Source organism: Oryza brachyantha, chromosome 9 (assembly GCF_000231095.2).
Source record: "Oryza brachyantha chromosome 9, ObraRS2, whole genome shotgun sequence".
NCBI lineage: Eukaryota > Viridiplantae > Streptophyta > Magnoliopsida > Poales > Poaceae > Oryza > Oryza brachyantha.
The window spans coordinates 8,676,913-8,699,701 of record NC_023171.2 but is presented as its reverse complement, the minus strand read 5'-3'; the positions used below and the strand labels follow the sequence as shown (position 1 = coordinate 8,699,701).

General features: G+C 38.3%; 1 protein-coding gene across 1 annotated transcript; it reads left to right on the top strand.

Annotated features, from left to right (window-relative positions):
- The first annotated feature begins 17,731 nt into the window (after nt 1-17,731).
- Nucleotides 17,732-22,021, top strand: LOC102709591 (protein TIFY 6b). The gene is made up of 7 exons (XM_006660549.3): nt 17,732-17,945; nt 18,382-18,581; nt 18,685-18,965; nt 19,060-19,144; nt 19,244-19,604; nt 19,715-19,772; nt 21,385-22,021. Exons 1-7 carry the CDS (start codon nt 17,870-17,872, stop codon nt 21,578-21,580), a joined length of 1,257 nt encoding a protein of 418 aa, XP_006660612.1. The 5' UTR covers nt 17,732-17,869; the 3' UTR covers nt 21,581-22,021.
- Nucleotides 22,022-22,789: the final 768 nt, after the last annotated feature.

Genomic DNA, 22,789 nt, shown 5'->3' with positions numbered 1-22,789 from the left:
ACCTACTCTCGCTGCTCACCCAAAAATTGTCACCGGCAACCTCGCTTTCGCCTTTACTTTATCCAATCCACCAACACAACATGCACGGCAAGTTACATTATTTTCAGTAATCAATTATTTAATCTCAACTAGCACCTTTAGAATTCTAGTCCCTGCGGCCACGAAAAAAACTGATTCATATTATAAAATAGCTTAGCCCTATCTACCCCTGAAAAAAAAAAAAGCTTACCCCTATCTAAACTTATGGCTAGACCAGGAGCATTCATATCAGCTCATCCAAATTTTATCATCCATAGTGTTATTTAATAATCATTCAAAATAAATTATCTATTCATTTTAGTTATTACTTCAACAGGACATCTATATTACATCAATCATTACATATTTTATTATTTTATAACCACGTTCTTTTATGTGGTTATTGCTCTCTACTTTTGTGATTGGATATTGAGATATGGAGGAAGGAGAGAAAACATCTTTATTTGAAGTTTTTTTTTTTAATATGGATGATCCTTTGATTTTTTTATGATGGGATTGATGGCCTCTTGGAACCTATTTTTTTTTCACATATCATCTTTTTTCAGAATAGATGATAGGATAGATGATTTGCTGCTCTAATAAATATGTTTATATGACTAGAATATCTTACGATGTAAAACATAATTAATTACTATTTTTGGACATGTTCTTTTGAGCATTGATATCTCATCTATTCTGATTGAATGTATATGAAAATAATTATATGTCATAAATTTGGCATGCCCTTTGAAAACTAGTCTTTCACGTAATTTCTTATATACTGTCAATAACATTATAATTTTATCAAGTTTTTCAAACGTTACAAATTAATGGCTAAAGTTCTGTTTAATTTAAAGGCCATATCCATGCCTTAAAAAAAAAAAGCTAGAGTGAGCACAGTAAACAACATATATATTCCTCACTGACCAACTCAGCCACGACGTTCTAAAGCTGCCGCCTAATCTCACTAAATTAACGAGCCTAATCCATCTTGACTCTCACGTTGCCCTGCAATTATTCCACCAGTTGACACTTGTTTATGGCTTTTCTTAGCGTGTCTTTAATCTTAACTAATTATTTATGGGGCTGATGACGCCACCAATATCCCATCTTGCAGTTCGTAGATTTGGTACAAGATTTCTTGCGAGTGATATCTTTGACTGAATCATGCACGCTGCAAAGCTAGGTGGACTCATTGGTTATGTTTCTTTTAGTTAGACTCGGACCAAAGATTATCTGATTGTTTATAGTTATTTTATATATAAATAATGAAATTAACTATTATAAAATTAACAATCTACTTTATGATTAACTTTTATATATAAACTTTTGCAAAATACACATTGATTTAGAAACTAAAATGTATTAAAAAACTGAGAAACAATATGAGGGTGATCTTTTGGCTTTTTCAGTCAAAAAATCAAACGACATATTTGTAAATAAAAAATAACTTGTAAATAAAACTTGTTCTTAATGATCAAAAACCTAAGACTGAAAAATAAACTTCGATGAAAAAATACTAAAATCAACTCTAAATTCAAGGTTAAAAGTTTAAATCTTAATTTATAAGCATCAGCAGAAGTGAAAAAACTTATAAACATCAGCAGAAGTGAAAAGACGGTGATGCACGGCTAAAAGAACACAGCCATTATCAACCACTGATTTTGCAGTCAGCTTTTGCTTTGGTCTAATTAAACCCTTGGTCACGCCAGCCTAGCTAGGATTAGTGCTCTCGACTGTGTTACTCATTATTATAATCCCTGCATTTGTTGGAACTAATTAATATAATCCTCTCGCCATCATGGACGCCATCATGTGGACTTTTGGAACGTGATCAGCATCGAGGCTTCTTGTTTAAGAGCAAGACTAATAATATAGTCAACAAGCTGTCTATAACATTTTTTATAGTCTTTTTTTAGTCCATTTATATACTAGTTAAGCTCTTCATCATTAATACAGGACCCACATGTCACTCTCACATAGTTTCTTGATTCTTGTACCCAAGCTAGCTACAAGCTTACAGTCAGCTTACACTCTCTCCCATTCACTCTCTCCTCCACATAAGCATATAGCCTGCTATTATACTTGCTCTAATTAAAAGATCAGAACATTCTTCGGTAATGAGTGTTAAGGTTATTCCCAAACCAGAAACTATCAACTAGTTTTCATATTTGTCATGTCATATAGACACTATATGTAGAAGCTATGTATTCAATGGATGATATCTTCAAATTAAATTCTCATCAAATCATCTCTCTTCTCTCTCCTTTTATCTCCATATTAGCTTGTTTTTGTTCTTGTTCTTGTGTAGAGATGGTTTCTTGCATGAAAAATAGTTTCTTTGTCTTTTTTCATATCTCCTCGTTAACTCATTTGCCACATAAGATTTTTACTTACGTGACAATGTATTTAATGCTATGAAAACTAGATGATATGCAGGGTTAGGGATGGCCTAATGCAACTAATCCCTTGGTCAAAAGTACTGGCATCTAGAGCGAGACTTATTTAAACTTCTAAAAATTCAATAACAACTTATTTTGCAAAATATAGAAAATGTAGATGTCCATCTACAAATGTGCACATTTATCCTTACAAAGACACTCATGTACAACGTACCCCTATAATTACATCCGAAAAGATTATACTGACATATCTTGACATTAACAAAGTTATCATGACACCTCATTGTCGAAAGAGGCCACAGTATAATTACGTGCTAGGCCGCAAGCTGTAGCTCTGTTCACCTTTCTCCGTGCTAAAATAAAGCTAAAAATACGCTTTATATCTTAAAAATGATTATTTCTTCGCCATCTCAAGAAATTTAAAACTATCTTATGTTTAACTTTTTTCCACTCACATTATGATCAACCAATTATAGCCTCTACTAAGTAGTTTTTGATTACTTTCCTAATTCATGTATATAGTTTTAGAAACATCTTTATTTTGAATGGAAGTAGTATGTAAGTATATACCCCTCAACACATGCAGTCGAGGGCTCGCACATACCAGTCATGTAAGCTCTCGACTATATTATTTGTTAAGCTCAAGCTTCGACTCTAACATAGGAGTGATTGTTTGGTTTCAGTTTAAATTTATGTTAAAAAATCCTAAAATCAATGATAAATTTCAGATTAAAAAATTAAAATTTGGTTTATAAGTATAGGTGAAAGCGAAAAGATTAGGATGATAAGTTTTATTTATCTTAAGCCCAGCCGAAATGGAACCAATTGTGGATCGTTTGGTGTGGATACGCTCATGTACCCAGAAGAAAGAAGAAGAAAGAAAGGAAAAAAAAGGAAGCGAACGACAGACAGGAGACGGAGACGCCCCGACGCACGCGTTTCTGGACCACCACCACCACCACCGGCGCGAAACGTGTGGGAAAACGAGCGTTTCCGCACGCTGGCGAGGGGCGAATAAATCGTCGGGTCGTCGCTCTCGCTCTCGCGCCCGCGCGTGGTGCTGGTCTACCCGTGTTCATTCGCTGGCCATCACCGCTTGGGCTGCCCGCTCTGCACCAGATTAATTCTCGGTTTTTACACGTGTATTTTTTTAATATTATTAAAAACGTTCTTTTGTAATTTTTATGTAGAAGTTATCATACTAGTAGATTTGAAAGTTATACATGATTTTATCATTTATACCAGTATTAGTTATTACGAAAATTAGATAATTGTTTATGTTTTATTGACCAAAAGAACACACCAACCAAATCGTAACCCAACCCCATGTAAGCCGCCGAGGCACCGAGACCGTGCCGTGAGCACCAGGTAGACTACCGTTGTCGCGTGATTACACCACAACTCCTACTCATTTTATCCGTTCCAAAATACAAATATTCCTACGACCAAAATCTTATACCATAATATAAAATAAGTATTTCAAACATAAAAGTCTTTTCTATTTTATTTCTATCTAATCTTACACTCTTATCTATGCAACATTTATTAAGAAGCAATGTAGTCTTATTTTTAACTTTAATCTTTGCTAAACAGTACACAAATAATTACACTTTTAGAAGAGAGTAAAGCTTTTTTGTCCCCCCTCGACGTGTCCCTTTCGTTCCTTGTTTTGTTTTGTTTCCTTTTCTCGTGCACAGGATGTTGGTACGTGCGTGGGGTCCGGGTCGATCGAGCCAGCAATACGTGCAACTTGCTGCTACTAGTAGCTGACTATTTCGTGTAAATTTCTTTTGGGTTTACGGGGTGACGACGGATTCGGGCCGGGTCAGTGTTCCTGTGTTGTGTGATTCTTTTCAAACCGGTATCGCTGTCAGAGAGAGAGACCCCGATCGATTCAGGCCTTGTTTAGTTTCCAAATTTTTTTCTAAAAACATCACATTGAATTTTTGGTCATCTAAATAAAGCATTAAACATAGATGAACCAAAAAAACTAATTACAATTATGTAAGAAATCTTGAGACAAATCTTTTGAGCCTAATTAGTCTATGATTAACCATAAGTGCTACAGTAACCAACCTGTGCTAATGATGGATTAATTAGGCTCAAATGATTCGTCTCGCGGTTTCTAGGCTAGCGTGAAATTCTTTTTTTTATTCGTGTCCGAAAAGCCCTTCCAACATCCAGTCAAACATTTAACGTGACGCTTCTCCTAAAATTTTTCTCGATCTAAATACCACCTGGTTGGAGGGCAGAATGATTGCTAGCTGCTGCCGCTGGGCTGAAATCTGAATGGCACGTTACTGTGTGGTGGTGGTGGTGTACATGTGTGGATATACATGTGATGCGATTAGCGTCCGCGTGTGTGGTTGTGCGTCGGGTGCGACTTGTCGGATTTAAGTCCACACCCAATAGTAATCAGATTTGGAAATCCAACACGCCGTTGTTTACACCAAGTTTCGGATGGATTTGTAGATTGGCACACGAAATGAGACGCATAATTAATCAAGCATTTATTATTGCTAAAAATATTCGTTATTGTAACTTGATATATTTTAAAATAAACTTCTACATAGATTTTTTTTAAAAAAACACGTTGTTTAACTATTGGAAACATGCTAACAGAAAGCAAGTTAAATAGCCAACTCTCTTGGGGATATTTTTTATGTAAAATTACCAAATTTAAGTATGACAAATGAGATAGCTATTCTCTTGGAGATGCTCTTGCCTCCATCCATCTGGTTCTGACCGGTGCCTAATTCTTTTTCATGTCTATAAGAATTGTATTTCACTTATTTGGGTTCAAGTTCTAGTCCCTAACTCGGAGCAAGTGTAGAGGACGGTGACGTGCCATGGTCTCATGGAGGGGGTTCAAATCCATTGATATTAATCACTGACACATAGATCCAACAATATGTAAGACCAACATATCAATCTATAGAACTATACCATAGATGATTCCATTCGATCCTAGAGAGCACCACCATGGCCACGTTCGGCTATACGGTATTACCTTGTTTTTCACGCGCATGTTTTCCGAACTGCTAAATGGTGTATTTTTTACGAAAATTTTCTATAGAAAATTATTTTTAAAAATCATATTAATATATTTTATATTTTTATAATTAATAATTAATTAATCATGTCCGGCCAGCTAACCCTAGATAGCTAGGGTTACACGCATCTCGCCGGCCGGCCGGCCGGCGTGCATCTTTCTTCTCCTAATTGCACGCATGGACGTCTTTTCACCAACACGTACTCATGGACTCCTTTACAGCAACAATGGCAACATCGATCAACGTACGCTCGAGTGCACAAGACGTGAGAAAAGATGGTGCACGTGGACCTAAACCATTTGGTATTTCTTTTTTACTGTGCGTTTTTGGAAAGTTCAAAGGTGTTTGTTGGGACCTTAACTTAGAATCATCATCTTCGATCGAGGGTCCCCTTGTTTTGTGCTAGCAGATTAATTTGCTATAGGGCTTGGTGGACATATATATATGCATCATACTATTAATGATAATGAGATGAGATGAGATATGGGAAAATGTTTTTAGTATTTGGGTGGACATCCATACAATTCGTGTATGCTATATATATAATAGTTACTAAAAAATAAAAAGATTTGATAAGATAGATTAATATAAGATGTGTCCCTCTATAAATAAGCAAGTTTAAATTTGATAAAAAAATTGTTAATGTATGTGCTAGTTTCGATTTAATTTATTTTTGTTACATCTTGTAAAAATCAAGTTTGAACTTACAATTTTTTTACAGTGATATATCTTCTATTAATATATTTTTTTGTTTTTCTAGAAAAATTAATGACTAATTAGGTGACATAAATAAACTGGCTGACATCCACCTATATACTAATAATCTGTTAGCGAGGGAATAGGTGAAAATATATTCGCTCCATCCAAAAAAGTGGATATCCAAATCCCAATATAAACATTAGTAGAGAGGAGAAAACATCAAAAGATATCACATTAATATACAAGTTGGTGGGTAGTTAGTATTGGTGGATAAAATTCTTCCATTTGCTAATAGGTGGTAGATAAAAATATAAAAGCTAATTTATTTTGGAATAAAATTAAACTTTACAAGCTGGAATATATATAGTATGCATGAGGCAATGCAATGGGATCTAAGGCAAGTTTTTTTGAGCAAACATGCATGCAGGGCCCCCCATTTGTTTGGGGACCTAGACATATGCATATTGCTCTCAACGCGGTTGTGCAAATACAATGGTTTCCAATCCATCTTTTCTCTTATGGTGTATGTGATTTCCCTCTTTTCTCCAATATTACTTTTGTTTACTCCCAAAGGCCAAAGGTTCCCACCACTCTTGAGTTGGGTGCACTGTAGTGCATGGTGTACAGTACTGTGGAATAAAGAAAATTGTGTTAGTGAAGTTGAAGTCAAGCAATTAATTAATACTGGTATAATAGGATTCACTGTACATGATGGGGGTACATTTGATTTTTCTTGCAGGGAAACTATTCTCGAAATTAAATCCTGTCCTTGAATTAGAGACATCGTACAGGAATTTGGAGGAAAAAAACGTAGGTGTATTGTGGTCATATCATATATATGGTAGATATATGATGAAAATGACTAACCATGAAGACTCTGCAATATTCTAGTAAGAATAACATGGATTGGAAAAACATTAATTGAAGTGATTAAATGTACCATCCTTGATGAGTTACTTCATTATACTTTTTACTACCCTATTTTTTGCATTTGAGTAATTAATCTTGTAGATGTCCTTAATTTGATATAAGAGAACTTTCCCTGATTTACTAATGCCAAAATAGGCTACTTATGTAGTATATAATATCTATGAAAATACTACACGATCATTAATTCTAACATTAATTCCAAGAATCCATTATGATTAATTTGTTACTATAAATGAATCTTATCTGCGCCAGCTGTATTCTTATGCTGGATTTTTGCTTATAGGACTTCAGTAGATAGTAGAAATAATTCTTACACAAAATCTTCTTTGGGGAGGATGGTTTCTTATAATACATTGTCAAACCTCAAAAACATAGATTCTTAATAAATACTTGGTTAAGTAGAAAATATCTGGATTGAAAATATAAAAATCAGTGAAATAGCTAGAATTATCATTAAAAACTATTTCATATAGCTAGACTATTATTTTTTGAAGTAATATATGGGTTGAACGATATGCATTAGAAACCTTATATGTCCAAAAATAATATGGTTGTGAAAGCTGATAAGAGCGATTACAATAGCATGCTGCAAGCTACCCGTAAGCTTACGTGGAGAAGAGCGAATTTATAAAATAAAATGGGCTGGCTCTTATCAAAAGCGAACTCTATCCATGCTCCAAATAGATGTATTAAAACATAAGTGAGACGAAGAATTAGGAGAAAAATATTCAAGCCAACTTTATCGATAACCTAGTACATATTAACTCTAATACGAGTTTAACTTGCTCTACCATATTCTTAGGTATGGTTTCACGGTACACCGGTTGTAATTAATTTTAGCCGACAGATCGAGACTAGAACAATAATTAAAGATCTACTGCTACCAAGAGCGTAGGTCAGCTGCCACTGATCATGTCTGCTTACCAGCAGATCTAGCTGGAGTATATAGTTAAGCAGTCATTGATTAATAAGTGCCCTACGCAATATATCTGTGCATGCATGCATGCATCCGTACGTCGCGATGGGCGACCGATCGATTAAGCTAGTAGTAGCTACCTAGCTGTACCACATCGCCATTGAAACGACGTTGTTTTCATTGCTTAATGCTGACCCTCCAACATGTGATGAACAGCCAAGTAATTGACCATCAAACATAAGAATATTCAATGGATAACATTGTACTGGTAAGTACAATATATAGAATGGCCCTGTATAAGTAGTAGTAGCATGATTGACAAAAAAAAAATAATGCCACAACAACTTTATCACTGCAAGAAAACACACTGGATGATAGAGTATCTAATTTATTTTAAAGATTACACCATTTAGTACGTCAGAAAACATAAGAATAAATGGAACAATATGGAAGAACATCTTGAGTAGAATGACCCAATAACTCATATTATCACCGTCGTCGTGGCCTCTGCCTAATGTCTATCCTGAACATTAGCACTTGTCACTCACACGTCACCACAAGCAAGCCTGGGTGGGGAGAGAACACCGTGGAAAGTGGTGAAGAAGAAGAATGGAGAGACCGATCGATGGGTCTGATCAATTGCAAGATTAGGGCGTAAATGGGACAAATTGAGTGAAAATAGAGAAATGACACTCTAAGGCGTGATTGTTTAGCTTTTTCATGAAAAAAAAGTCTAAACAGCATATTTGCAAATGAAAAGTAATTTGTGAATAAAAAATTTATATACGTATTCTTGATGACCTAAAATCCAATATGTACTTGGAAAATAAATTTCGTTAAAAACCCTCCAAAATCAACTCCAAATTCAAGGTTGCAAATCTAAATTTTTGATTACAAAGCGTATAATCCTTTGGACAACTGGCCAAATGGTGATTTGAAAATCCAAAATAGTCAACGGGTCTTGCCAAAATTTGGACCAACGGCATAGTGGGCACGGGACCGACAGGTGGGGCCAGGCCCCGTGTTGTTCCCGGTCACTGTAGGCTCGTGTAGGGGTAAGCACACTGTCTAGGTGAAAAAAGTACTCTGTCTTATTGTATTCAAATTCTTGTTGGAAAAAAAATATCGAAACTAAACATCTTTAAAATACGTAGTACTATAGATAGTATACTTGCCCGATATGGGAAGGCAACCGTTCACGGGTGGCATGTGGAGGTGATGCCATTCTGGGGCCTACGTGGGCCCGGCTGTTCAGTGAGACGTCCTTGTCAGCATTTCGGTTTTTTTTTCTGTGCTATTGCTCATCTACCACGTGACATTCACTGTCATAAATTTTTATGACGAGTAAATTGTAATTTAGATCATATTGTATTATCTATGTTTTGTATTAAATTATTTTTAAACATATCTTTCTATTTTGGACGATTAAAATTATTGTCGTCATGGTTTCGATAACTCAGAACAACTCACATATCAAGCATCCTTTTGAAAAATACATGTATTGCAAATATATGTGAATTCATTGGTGTACCGGAGCTGGTGTGTTTGAGGTTTCTATATTGAAATGATTGTTTAGAGCGGTCCAAATCGTAACCATGTGAAATTATCTGGTGTAAATTGAAAATATAGATTTAAGGAGGATTTGAAATTAAAATTAGGTAATAAAAATAATTTAAAGGCAATTTACTCAATTGTTAGGGTTGCAAGTGGGCTGAATTAAGAACCGATCGAAAATATACCGGCCTACGACATTGTTGTCGAGTCTGGTAATGAAAAAACAAATGATAATATGGCTCATTTGATTATGTTCTTTTAGTGAAATCTAACAGTAGGATTCAAGCCTCTGACTCAATATGGATGTTTGTACTTTTAACTAATTTTTTTTTCAATGAGAGGCGATGTACTGTATATCCTAAAGCGTTTGTGATTACTTTATCGATTTTAAAATAGATCCCATTTATCGAAGGTTAACACAAGGGTAAAATGTACTGAATGTATACATTTATATTGGTAATTATGCTCACATGTATATAAATTTATATGTTTTTAGTTTGTTAAGAAAAATATCATACAGATAGAGTAAGTGTAAGTACGTGTGTTTAAAGGGTGAGCGTGCACGTATGTTAGTATGTATGTTGCCTGGTGTGTTTCTGCTCTTTCTTTATACCCCAAAAAATATATAGTATATCCTCCGTTTCATATTATAAGACTTTATGGTCTTATCTAGATTTATTTTTGTGTTAATAAATCTAAACATATATCCGAAACATATACATAGATATAGATATATGAATGAATTTAGTCAAATTCAGAAAGTTTTATAATCTGAAATATAGGTAATAGCTTTGAAGTTATCTCTAGCTAAGGACATTTTCACTATGACATTTTTAGCTTTGCCACGTTACTGTTGGAGACATATATTAAGAGAAGCGAGAATATTATATATAGGGCCACTTGGTCTAATTGGCAATAATTACTTCAACCATCTAAACCTTTAAGGCCTCGAAGAAAAGATAAGGTCAATAGAAGAGCTAACTGCTAGCTTAGAAATCTTTTCATGTCACTAAAAGTTACATAGAGTCAACTTGTATAATAGTTACACACAAACATATACTATATCATCGATGCATGGTACATTTCTCATACGCGATGTCTTAGAACTAGTGCTGCAGCTGGTTGTAAATCTCTGTAGCCTGCTTTTCTTGTCTCTCCTCCATGTAAGCATAAATATGACGTGATAATTTTTAAACCCTACTTACGTCGCCTATTTTACTCAGCTTTGAGCATCACTTAATTTCTAAAATTGATGTAGAAACTAATAAATATATGTGCATAGTTGATAGAGACATTAACTATTTTTGGTGCTACGGAATACTCCTTGCAAAGTAACGCGCTTTGATCCGAATAAATAGTCTAAGCATCTAATTTATTCACGCGGTAGATCTATATCACAAGCTAGCATAAAATTCCAAGTATTCGTTATCTGTGTTCTTTATTCTGAAAGCGACTTTTTATTTAAAAGGGATAACATATTTCATCACTGCAGCATCTATACATACGAGATTCCCCTTCTCTTTCAAATTAAAGGACACACACTAATTGCCTCGAGAGAGGCATTTTAATTATTCATAAGATGCACATCACAGAGCCAAATTAATAATTTCAAAACGATATACTGTGTTTTTTAAGTTTATCGCAGAATGTTACAAAAGTTACGGTGATACTTATTAACTAGTTACCTCCTTTATCTAACCAATTATAGGTTTGTACATTATGAATTTATGATGGACCCATATACCGCTGAGAATAGGTAAATATGATCCATAGGATTTATTTGCATGAAACTATGTATTATTTCACCGTTCGTGTTATTTAAAAATTATTTTTATTATAATTTAATTTATTATTAAGGATATTTTAAGTATGACTTGCACATATACATATTTGCACGGAATAGTCAATCATATCATATATTAGAACCATAGGTAAAACCAGAGTAAATATAATCAGCTTTCGACTATATCATGCATGCATGCATGTGGGTGCAACTTGTCGAATGTTATATATAATCTCGTTGTTGATTTTGAGAAAACGGTATCAACATGTTGTCTCAAAAAAAAATTTAATTATTGCTACATAATTGATGTTCCTTAGTGGTTTACAAGAACATGTGGATATGTCTAATTTTTCACCTTTTTCCTAATATACCTTTCAGAATGGAAATTGTCACTAACTACCCAGTCAGACGGCCTGCAGTTACAAGCATGATCTCACAGTATCAGTTACAAAAAGATTACATGCACCCAGAATTTCCAACCACTATATCTGCAGAGATATATTTGCAGTGCACATTCTGAACAAAGATCCAGCAATCCAGCCCCGTATATGCCTTGTATGCAGCATGGCCCTAATCATATATTTCGCTGATAACACGCAATAAAATGGTTTAAAATAATGTCACGTTGAGCATATTTTGTGGGTATACGAAGTTCTTTATTGATCAACGTCGTCAATAATATATATATATCCTCTCTGTACGTTCTGATTTTTTATTCTTCTCAGCCACAGCCTATCTTTTCGGTTTTGCTTTTTCTTATAAAACAAAAGTTAAAATTTTAATTTATCATTGATTTTAAAGTTTTTAATCGTAGTTTATTTTCAATCTTGGCTTCTGGATTCTAGGAATACTTATATAAAATTTTATTTATAAATTATTTTTTTATTTATAAATGTTTCATTTGGTTTTTTGCTGAAAAGTCAAACAATGACCCTAATATACGAAGTATATGTGCCTAGTCACACCATTTGTTTAGCATTAGAAAGAGAAGCGATTATTGATTCCTGACATGTGTCCTTGATCTCCTAAAGATGAACTAAATGATTTTCTTTGTCGAGATGCATGGGTGGCGTGTGCTTTTTTTTTAGTCATGGGCACAATATCTTTAAAATAGATGATGTTCTATAAAATACGCACTTAGTCTGCGTTCGGTAAGAGAGGGGAGCGGGGTTAGTTATCCGGCACAACACGTAGTAAGAGGATTAGTACATGATTAATTAATTATTAAAAAAATATAATATAAACTAATATGATTTTTAAAATAACTTTCTTATAGAAAATTTTCGTAAAAAATATGCCGTTTAACAAATTAAAAAGCGTACGCGTGGAAAACGAGAAGAGAAGATAACTTATGCCGCTTGCCGAACACGGCCTTAGATTACCACGGAATTTTCAATCACCTATATAAAGAAAAAGGCATGAAGAATTTTTCGGTAATGTAAAGCATCAAGACTTGACTCGTAGTAATCTGTAAAGACGAGACGTACGTCAGTAGATTTATTATGAAAAATACTTTCCTAAGCTATGTTTCCTAGTAGTATTTTATGGGGATATGATTAGAAAACACAATGACTAGATTTGTGCACTGTGGAATATTAATGTGTCGAGAAATGTTCGAACGAACGGAAAACACAATGATTAGATATTTGGATTGTAGAATATCAATGTGTCGATAGACGAACAGATGAATTGATGGATTAAAAAAATGACAACTTCTAAATGGTAATATTTTTTTATAATAATTTCTAAATCCGTTTCTAACTTATAACAGTTAACTCATACGTCTGCAGCCTTGAATAATTATCGTAAATTAATCATTCGGCTGTTAATCCGAAAACCATTCCGCACAAGAACAGTCGTTGGGAGGGTAGAAAAAAAAAATCAAGCGAAAGGACCTGTAGCCTAGTGATTACAAAAGCCTTAGTAGTACTTGAGGTTCTGGGTTCCTGTGGTGACTTCGTTAATCTCTTCAGGATATGCCGACCAGGCTTCAGAGGTGCTCGTAGAGGTAGGGTTTGCGTGCGTGTGTTCTCAGGGGAGGTGTGTGCGCGTTGTGAGCGTCTGCGTTGTACTGTGTTATAAAAAAAGAAAAAAAAATCAATGAGAGGGAGTAGCTAAGAGCTTGATCCAACTCATCTTTGTTCACTTGGTAAAGTAAAAATGACTTCCAAGTTATGTTTAGTCGGTTGTAATTTGCAGTAGTTACAGATCTTTCTTTAAAGATGTAGGAGTATAATTAGGAGTGTTGTCCCTCATCTTCATTCATGCTATTAATTTGTATTAGAATGCTTTTTATTTTATATAAATAAAATGTATGAGTTTTTTTTTTGAAAAAGAAGAGTCTGTTTGGAAAATATGTTCTAGTTTTCAAGAATTACTCCTTTCTAATTAAACAAAGCATTATGGAGCACAAATAAGTGTTCCCCACCACCATGTATATTGTGCCGGATTAAATTACATTATCGAAAAAAATTGTTGAAGTGGACTAGCATGATTTGTATGTTGTTTGTAGTCAAGTCAACTTCACTTACTTTTCCTGTGCCTTGACTAATTGCCATTATAATTATAATTAGAAATAAATTGAAGTAGTGAAGAAAAAAGCCATCCATCCTCTTATTACGGCACGTACCAGGGGTTCTAATTACCGTCTCTATCGTTGCATACTCGATGACGTGGAAGAGAGATGATAGAAGAAAGAAAAGTGGCTTTTTTTTTTGCATGGAGTCAGCAAAACATCGACTCTTTGCGCATAAAGCGAAAAGAAAACCAGGAAATTTACTTTGTAGGTGTGCTGACTCTAATTAGATACGCTGATCAGATGGAATGTGAACAGAGAATTAATTAATCTGTAATTATAAAGAATCAGCTTGAAAGAATTATTTGTATGAGAAGTTTTTTTTACTGGCATAATTTAAGATAGAGTTCATACTGGGCTCTTATCATTGAACATGTTGTTTGCACGCAAAAGGAAGAAGACTGCAGATCAAGGAGAAGACCAGCACTTGATTATTAACTTTGGGGGGCGTCTAATTAAAAAAATGATACTATATTAATATATCCTAACTGTAAGAGGCCACAAATTAAGAAGAGGCACATGCTTGTCAGGAAGAACAGCTCAGTCCTGCCAACTCCTCCTTTTAACAAAGCTAGCTACGACCATCTATGCATGCTAATTAAACCAATGGAGGGTCGCCACGTTTCCCCAGACAGATCTGCATCATGTAGTAATGAAAGCATTTCTTCAATATCTTAATAAAAAAATGTAATGAAGACTACAAGTACATAACCCTTGTTTATTTGAGTTCAAACCTAGTAGTTGTGATGACCACCCTGCATGATAGTATTTAAGTTAGCAAATCAAAAAAAACACTACATATTCCTTCAAGCTAAGCTAGTAATAGTTAATTAAGTAGCTCTACATGATCTGTACTTATTATATTAAGCCTTTGTTAATTATGTATATGGTAGGAGTATATTTATAATTAGTCATGGACCTCATGGTATGCAGAAGGAATCATGGAATCCTTGAAGAAGTGGCACAGTCTCTAACAAGTTTGACATGGCAAACTGTGCAATATGTATATATTTTCTTGTGGAAACCATATGCATTAATTGTTGAGAACTGCATAATTATTGACATATATGAATCATGCTTGTCTTTTAAAATTTAGGAATACACATGTTAATCAACTTGCTGCACATTGATTCGGCCCTAATCAGTAGTCTCTTTTGGCACTGGACTAGGTACATACATTTTTCTTTCTCTTTAAAATGTAACCTATAACCACTAACCAGTCTTGTTTGACAGATTTATGCAAGATTGCTTTCACGGCATGTCCATTAATTGATAAAACTGCTTTCAAAAACCTAGACTGGTACTTCTTCATATACTGTCGTCAAGGAGTGCTTCGCTCAGACACGTACTGAGCATGGACATTTACTGGTAGGATTTATATATGCTGAGTTGAATTTTCACACATATTGGATAAATTCTTTCGCGCCTCCATTTGTGCCGACTATTTTGCTCCTCCATCATTTGCCCTTTGCCCTATGGACCACATTAAAAATTTAAATTTTAAAACTTAATTTTAGAAATGATTATGGTATTTTTATTCTAGTTTATTTTTAACAGAATTTTAAGTTATGAAAAACGTATAAAAAGTTTACCCATAAAAGATATTTTTTACCGCTAATAAGTGTTACGGCTCATGGACTATAACTACGTAGGCGAAACAATCATAATACCACATTAATAGCTTTGTACAACCCCTTTATTTTATATTGTAAGACATTTTAACTATGTCTAGATTTATCTATTAATTAATATATATATATTATTTATATATATACCTAAATTTATTAATATCTAATTCAATACTAGAAAGTCCGAAATACTAAAACAGAGTTAGTACAAGGTAAATAGAGCAGCTTGAATGTTCACCACTTCATTGTAAAACAACCCATATGTGAGAAATTATTCCGAATACCAAAATTTCACAGAGAAATCTATAAGAAGCCGTCCAATTCTGTGTATTTCAACGTTTCCGTAGTGCATGCATGTACACCCAGCCAGTCCAATTTATCCAATTACGAGTGTTCCAACTTTTCCTTTCCTTTTGAATGCTTGCTCCATCATCCATCAGGGGTATAAATATCATTTCAGCTAAAAAAACTACGAATAAATTGCACCTTACTCTCTCCATAAAAAAAAAATCTATCTAGATTTAGAACAGGCCACATTCAATATTACATAGGCTTTTTATGAGACGGAGGAAGTCGGTCATATTTTGTTAGTCAATTTTCATTTTGGACCATACAAAACCTTTTTTTATTTTGGACAAGTAAATTTAGCATTATTAAAGTTTAGGCCAGATAACTTTTCTCGCAATGTCCGGTCTTCCTTTTTGGCAACCACATAGACTGCATGTATTAGGATTTGGTGTGTACCATAGTCAATGCGATTTCAAGTTATTAATGTTTGCTGACAAAATTATTTGAGTTTGTTTGTAACGATAGAAAAGTAGTCCAAAAGCAAAAAAATATGTTTAAAAGTGATCCAAATATGAACTAAATTACAACTTACTCATAAAGAAATAATTTGTTTTGATATTACTGATCTCTAAATTTTCTTAATCGGTTATCAACAACTAAGGTTACAAAGAACAGACTTTACCGTCCCTAATAAATAATGCATAATTGGAGATGCGATGGTGATTGTGGGTAACTTACGAAGAAAATCAAGTGGCAATTAGCTGACGTGACCAATAATTGTATCATGGAACTAAGTCCTTATATTCTATGACGGATGGTACCGACTAAAAAACAGAACACATAAATGTTCTGTTCATAACCAATAAAATAAGCAGATAAATAAATAAAGAAAGTTCTATTTAACTTCGTTGATATTTTGGTCTACGTTCACTATTTGTTTTACTTAAAATCTATAATTATAAATTATTTTATTATGGTTTAGTTATTATTAAAAGATCTTTAAGTATGGTTTATAATTCATAAAAATAATAAAACAAGACATTCAATTAATAAAAATACACAAAAATCAACCTTATCAAATAAAAAAATGATAGAAGTAATAAATAAAAATATACTAAAACGTCGTGCGCGCGCACATGCCACATGGTGATGGCGAGAAAACATTAAACAAAAATCCGACCCAGCACGCCACCCCACTAAAAGTCCAACCCCTCGTGACACAAATTCTATTCCCCCGTTTCCTCCTCCTCCTTTTTTTTTTTCTCACCGTGCCCAATCCTACCACATCGTTTTCCGCGCCCACACCAACGTGGGGCCCACCCCGCACGTGGCCCCACCTCGACAGTCTTCTTCTACCCCACCCCACCTCCCGCCCGCGCGCGCGCGCAATTCCGGCTCGTGTGGTTGGAGCGGGAGGACACACGTGTCGCCCCCCGGATACCTCGGGATCCCGCTGGGGGCGCGCCCCGGGGGAGCGGCGGCCCTGTCGCCGACACGTGGGCCCCGGATCCCGTGGTGGCCCGCGACGTCAGTGGCTCCCGCGCGGCGCCCGGTGTGGTGGGTGGGATCCGGGCTCGGGCACGTGGGGGGTGGGGCGGGGCAGCGACCGGCCGCAGCCGGTCACCCACGCCGCGTGGGCCCCGGCCGAGGGCGATCCGGTCACCGCGCGCGTGGGCCCCACACCTCACTCACCCCACAGCTTTGTTTAATTAACCAGTCCGGATTATACTAATCCCCCTGACGTTAACCCAAAAACCGCGTGATTATACAAACAATTAGCGCACGCATCCTACAAGAGGCACGAGCAGTGGTGGTAGTAGTGTAGAGCGCGGTCAAGGCTGCGGCGTCGCCGTCGTCGTCGTCGTCGTCGTCGCCACCACCACCAGCCGAGGAGAGAGAGAGGCGGGTTGAGAGGAGGAGGGTAGCGAGGCAGTAGCATCGTCATCTTGTCTGGTCTCTCTCTCGCTAAGCTCTGCCTACCTGTCGACCTTGGGAAGGCAAAATTGTTGCGAGGCTGGGAGCGATGGAGCGGGACTTCCTGGCCGCGATCGGCAAGGACGAGCCGCGGCGGCAGCATGCCGAGGAGAGGAAGGAATCAGGTAGCCTTTCCCCCGGTCATGGCGTGTGCGTGTGTGCGCGCGTGGATGGGTGCTTTCGTTCCGGCGTGTTTGGCGAGCCAAGCTTTGGGTTCGAGAGCGACACGGTTCTTGCTTCCATGGTTGGCCGGTGCTCTCTCTTTCTTTTTTCTGGTATGGATGGCCACCTGATTGCTTTCCGTGGCTCGCTCGCCGTGTATGCTCGATTCGGGCGGTGAGTCGATTCTCCAAGAAAGCGGAGGATTTCTCTCCGGGAGAAGCTGGCCGAATCTTTCTGCCGCGCGCGCATGTCGCTACTCGATTTCGGGTACCCCCTCCTCCTCGCTGGCGCGATGGGGATGGCTAGCGAATTCTTGGGTTGAGTGATTCGTGTCTATATGTATTGAGCTGGCGGATGATTGTCTGATTGAGAGTGCGTCGTTCATGTGCAATTTGTCAGATTACTTTGGTGGAGGAGGAGGAGGTGGAGGAGCGCCGGCGATGGATTGGTCCTTCGCGAGCAGAGCCACCGGCGCGCCGGCGTTGATGTCGTTCAGGTCGGCGGCGGCGAGGGAGGGGCCGAGGGAGCTCGCGTTCCCCCACTTCTCGGCGTTCGACGGCGCCAAGAAGCAGCAGGCCTCTCACGCCCTCGCGACGCAGGTGCGTCGCTTGCGCTGCTCTTCTTCTTTAATTCCGATTCTTGCTGCTTGGGAATTCCATCCTAATTAGTACTAATTTGGTTTGTTTTTTTTTCTTTTTGCAGAAATCTTTTGGTGCCGACAGCCACGACGTCCCGCAGTACGCCGCCGCCGTGCACGGTGCTTACCGCGGCGGCCAGCCGCCGGCGCCGGCTCCACATGTCCTGAACGGGGCGAGAGTGATTCCGGCCTCGTCGCCGTTCAACCCGAACAATCCGATGTTCAGGGTTCAGAGTTCGCCTAACCTCCCGAACGTCGTCGGCGGCGGCGGTGGCGCGTTCAAGCAGCCGCCTTTCGCCATGAGCAATGCGGTGGTCGGATCTACGGTCGGTGTGTATGGAACAAGGTAGCTAATCCGCTTTCTTGTCAACCACATGGTTCGTGATAGTGGCGGTGAAGATGAAATTGGACTGAATTACATCTTGTCTTTGTTTGTGCAGGGAGGCGCCGAAGGCGAAGTCGGCGCAATTAACCATCTTTTATGCTGGTTCTGTGAATGTGTTCAACAACGTCTCTCCAGAGAAGGTATGGTTTCGTTGCGACGGATGATTCATCTGCGCGCTATTGTGCTATGGATTGATTATCACATGACCTGTTTTGATTAATTGTTTGACATTGCTACAGGCTCAGGAACTCATGTTCTTTGCTAGCAGAGGATCTCTTCCAAGTGCACCCAGCACCGTTGTTCATATGCCAGAGGCACATGTCTTTGCCCCGGCAAAAGCCACTGTAACTGAGGTTTCGCCTACAAAGCCGATGCTAGTTCAGAAACCGCAGCTTGTTTCGTCTCCCGTGTCAAACATTTCCAAACCGATCTCTATCGTGTCGCAAGCCGCAAGCCTCCCGAGGAGTGCCTCGAGCTCTAACGTCGACTCCACGGCGCCAAAATCGTCAGTTCCATTGGTTGTTCCTCGCACAAGTTTGCCTTCCTCAGCTGAGCCTGAAACGCTGGCCACTACGACAGCTGCAGCTATTATGCCAAGAGGTATGACTGTTTATTGATTGCATAAATTCTGTTCAGATGATGTTATGATAATAGCGGCTAGAAACTTCAGTTGAATTCTCAGTGTATGATTTATTTCATTTTCGTTGCAGCTGTTCCTCAAGCGCGGAAGGCGTCCCTTGCCCGATTCTTGGAGAAACGAAAGGAAAGGTAGTAGTCACATACTTCATCTCACATTTCCTAATATTAGCAAATTGCCCGTGCGTTGCATCGGGATTTTATGTTTTAAAAATATCATTAATATTTTTAAAAAATAGAGTACAAATAAAAACAGGAGGAATTAATATTTTTAAAAAACAGAGTACAAATAAAGGAGGAAGCATTATAAACTTTAAAATTGATATGGCCCATGTGACCTAAAAAGCCCATGTGACCTCAAAAAACCCAAAAGCCCATTTTAAAAACCATAATCCTAACCTACTCTCTCTCTCCCCTCGCTCACTCCCTCCCCTTACCCACGATTTGGCGGCAGCGGTGGAGCGGTGGGTGGGCGGCGAGAGGAGGGAGGGCCAGCGGAAAAAGAAAAAAGAGAGTAAATTGTATTTTGCACCGGGCAAAATACACAATGTTTCACTTTGCACCATATTATATTAAAATAAGTTCCACTTAACACCATGATACATTATACAAAATATTTTTTAAAAAAAGAATTTCATAAAATTCAAATGAAACTCGGTGAAACATGGTATAAATTAAAGAAGTTTTGCCTATATTTTACAAGATATCTCTTAATTATATGCTGGAACCTATTGCAAAGCGAAACTTACTTTGTATACCCTACCTATTGTAAAAGAGCAATTTACTTTTTTTTAAAAAAAAAATCATTCAGTTAAGGCTTAAGGAAGGTGTCCAACGGGACATTCACATTTGCTAATAAGCCACCATTTTCAATGGGCTTTGATGTGATAAAAGCAGCGGGCAGACGGCCCAAGTAGGCCCAGGCCGCCCCGGCCATGCCCATTACCGCATCAGGTGAATCCTAGCCGTCCGTGCTAGGTCAAGGCGACTTGGAGGAGAGCCATTTATAGGCATCACCACCGCCACACGCTTGCTCCCTTTCTCTCTCCCATTCCCTCCTCCCCTCTAGGGTTTATCCATCGGCGGCGGCACCGCAGGCATGCGGCGGCGGCGAGGGTCGACCGGTGGTGGGGCGGGGCGGCCGTCGGTGGGGCCTCTCCCTCCCTTGTGTTGGAGCAGGCGGCGACGGTGCGATGGGTGTGGCAGCGGGGCGGGGCGGCCGAGCGGCGCGGCGGCGAGGTGGGGTGGCGGTGACAGTCCGGTGGGAGCGGGCGCGCGGCGGCGAGGAAGGGTGGCCAGCAGTGGGGTGGCGGCGGCGGTCCGGTGGGAGCGGCAGTGGGGCGGGGCGGCCGAGCGGCGCGGCGGGCGCGGGCGCACGGCGGTGAGGAAGGGCGGCCGGCAGTGGGGTGGCGACGATGGGGCGGGGTGGCGGCGGCGGTCCGGTGGCGCGACGAGTCGGCGGAGCAGCACAACACAACGACGGCGACCCGGCGGCATCGGCCGATGTCCTCGCTGCTACCTCTCCAATGGCAGTCAGTCCTCCCTTTTAGCCTTTTCTGGGCCCACGCGGGGCTCACGCGTCATTGACTCTAGTGGTCACTGCCACCACCACTAGTGCCTTTTTAGTATGGTATAGATCTAGTAGTGGTAGTCATTTTACCATTTTGAATACAGCAACTTAGTTCTGTTTGAAAGCCTGAATTTATACTCAGAAACTGATCTTCATCCCCGTGCCTTATTTCAGGGTGACAACTGTCGCGCCATATCCATCGGTGAAGAGCCCGCTAGAGAACAGTGACACAATTGGGAGTGCCAATGACAACAAATCGTCGTGCACGGACATCGCCCTCTCAAGCAACCGCGAGGAATCTTTGTCATTAGGACAGCCAAGGACCATCAGCTTCTGCGTGGAGTCCCCCAGTACAAAGCTACAAATCTGATCTGTTGATTGTCCAGTGTTCATAGATTCGGCCAGTCTGACTGATGCAAAGCCACAAGAATCTTCTGCATTCAAGCGAGGAGAGGGGCTTGGGAGAGAAAAGAGAGGCATAATATATGTTATTGATGATGTTCTTGTTCTTGTTGCTGTTTATGATGTGTTTCACATGGTTAGTTCGCTTAAATGCTGGTCTAGCTGGTGCAACCCCCCCCCCCCCCCCCCAACTAACAAGAGGAGTTGCCACTTGCAAACTCTTGATTATTTTTTGGTTGCCCTTGCGCCATTGTATTGCAGAAAGAAAATATGTTAAATTTTAATAGTATCAGATTATAGGCTTACAAATTTTGCGCCATGTCGCGCAGAAACTGTACTATTCTTGTTTCTTGTACTATGAACTTACAAGCTGCAGAATGCAAGGATATATGTTGCATACTTTTGCTAATTCTCATGTTTTGGTCTTCTACATCACTGAGCATGTTTGTGTGATTGTTTGGCTTTTTTATAGAAAAAACCAAATGATATATTTACAAATAAAAAATAGTTTGTGAATAAAACTTATATATATATATATATATATGTATTCTTAGCGTTCTAAAAGTTAATGTTATAAAAAAACTCAATGGTAAAACATAATATCAACTTTAAGGTTAGAAATTAAAATTTTGGCATTTTGGCATATAAGCGTAAGGAAAAAAAAATGGTGTGGTAAACCGATCACCTTTCCACGGTAAAGAGGAGTAACATCACATATCTACGTGGAGTCGTCCGTGCTCTTCCTTTCTTGATTAGAGACGAACGTACCGTCTTTTTGCTTCATTTTTGCCTGTGTTCAGCTCGATTAAGATGGTGATCAAGTGTGCAGGAGCTTCTTAACAGTGTCTGATATCTCCAAAACTCAAATTTAGAAAATTAGTTTAAAAATCAGTCTTTAACGGTACACAATTTGACTTTGCTCATAATATTGATCCAAAAATAAACTAGATTTGAAGGTCTCATTGGTGTTGAGAATCACTCCAACCGGTAAAAATAGAAGGACCGTTGAAGTTGGGCAACATTAGAGACTACTAATAAAAACTCTCAAGCTAAGCTAAGGATTTAGGGCAAACATTAGATGTTTTTGTTCAGTGCTTTCTCAGGCATCATCGGTTGCATAGATGCGGACTATATTTTTCTAGAGAAGGAGATGCGGATTATATTGGCGATAAGAAAT

Excerpts from the sequence above, each read along its gene's own strand:
- LOC102709591 (XM_006660549.3), top strand. The coding sequence starts at position 17,870 with ATGGAGCGGGACTTCCTGGCCGCGATCGGCAAGGACGAGCCGCGGCGG. Across the intron at positions 18,582-18,684 it reads CTCACGCCCTCGCGACGCAG|AAATCTTTTGGTGCCGACAG; the intron begins GTGCGTCGCTTG and ends TTCTTTTTGCAG. Across the intron at positions 19,145-19,243 it reads ACAACGTCTCTCCAGAGAAG|GCTCAGGAACTCATGTTCTT; the intron begins GTATGGTTTCGT and ends ACATTGCTACAG.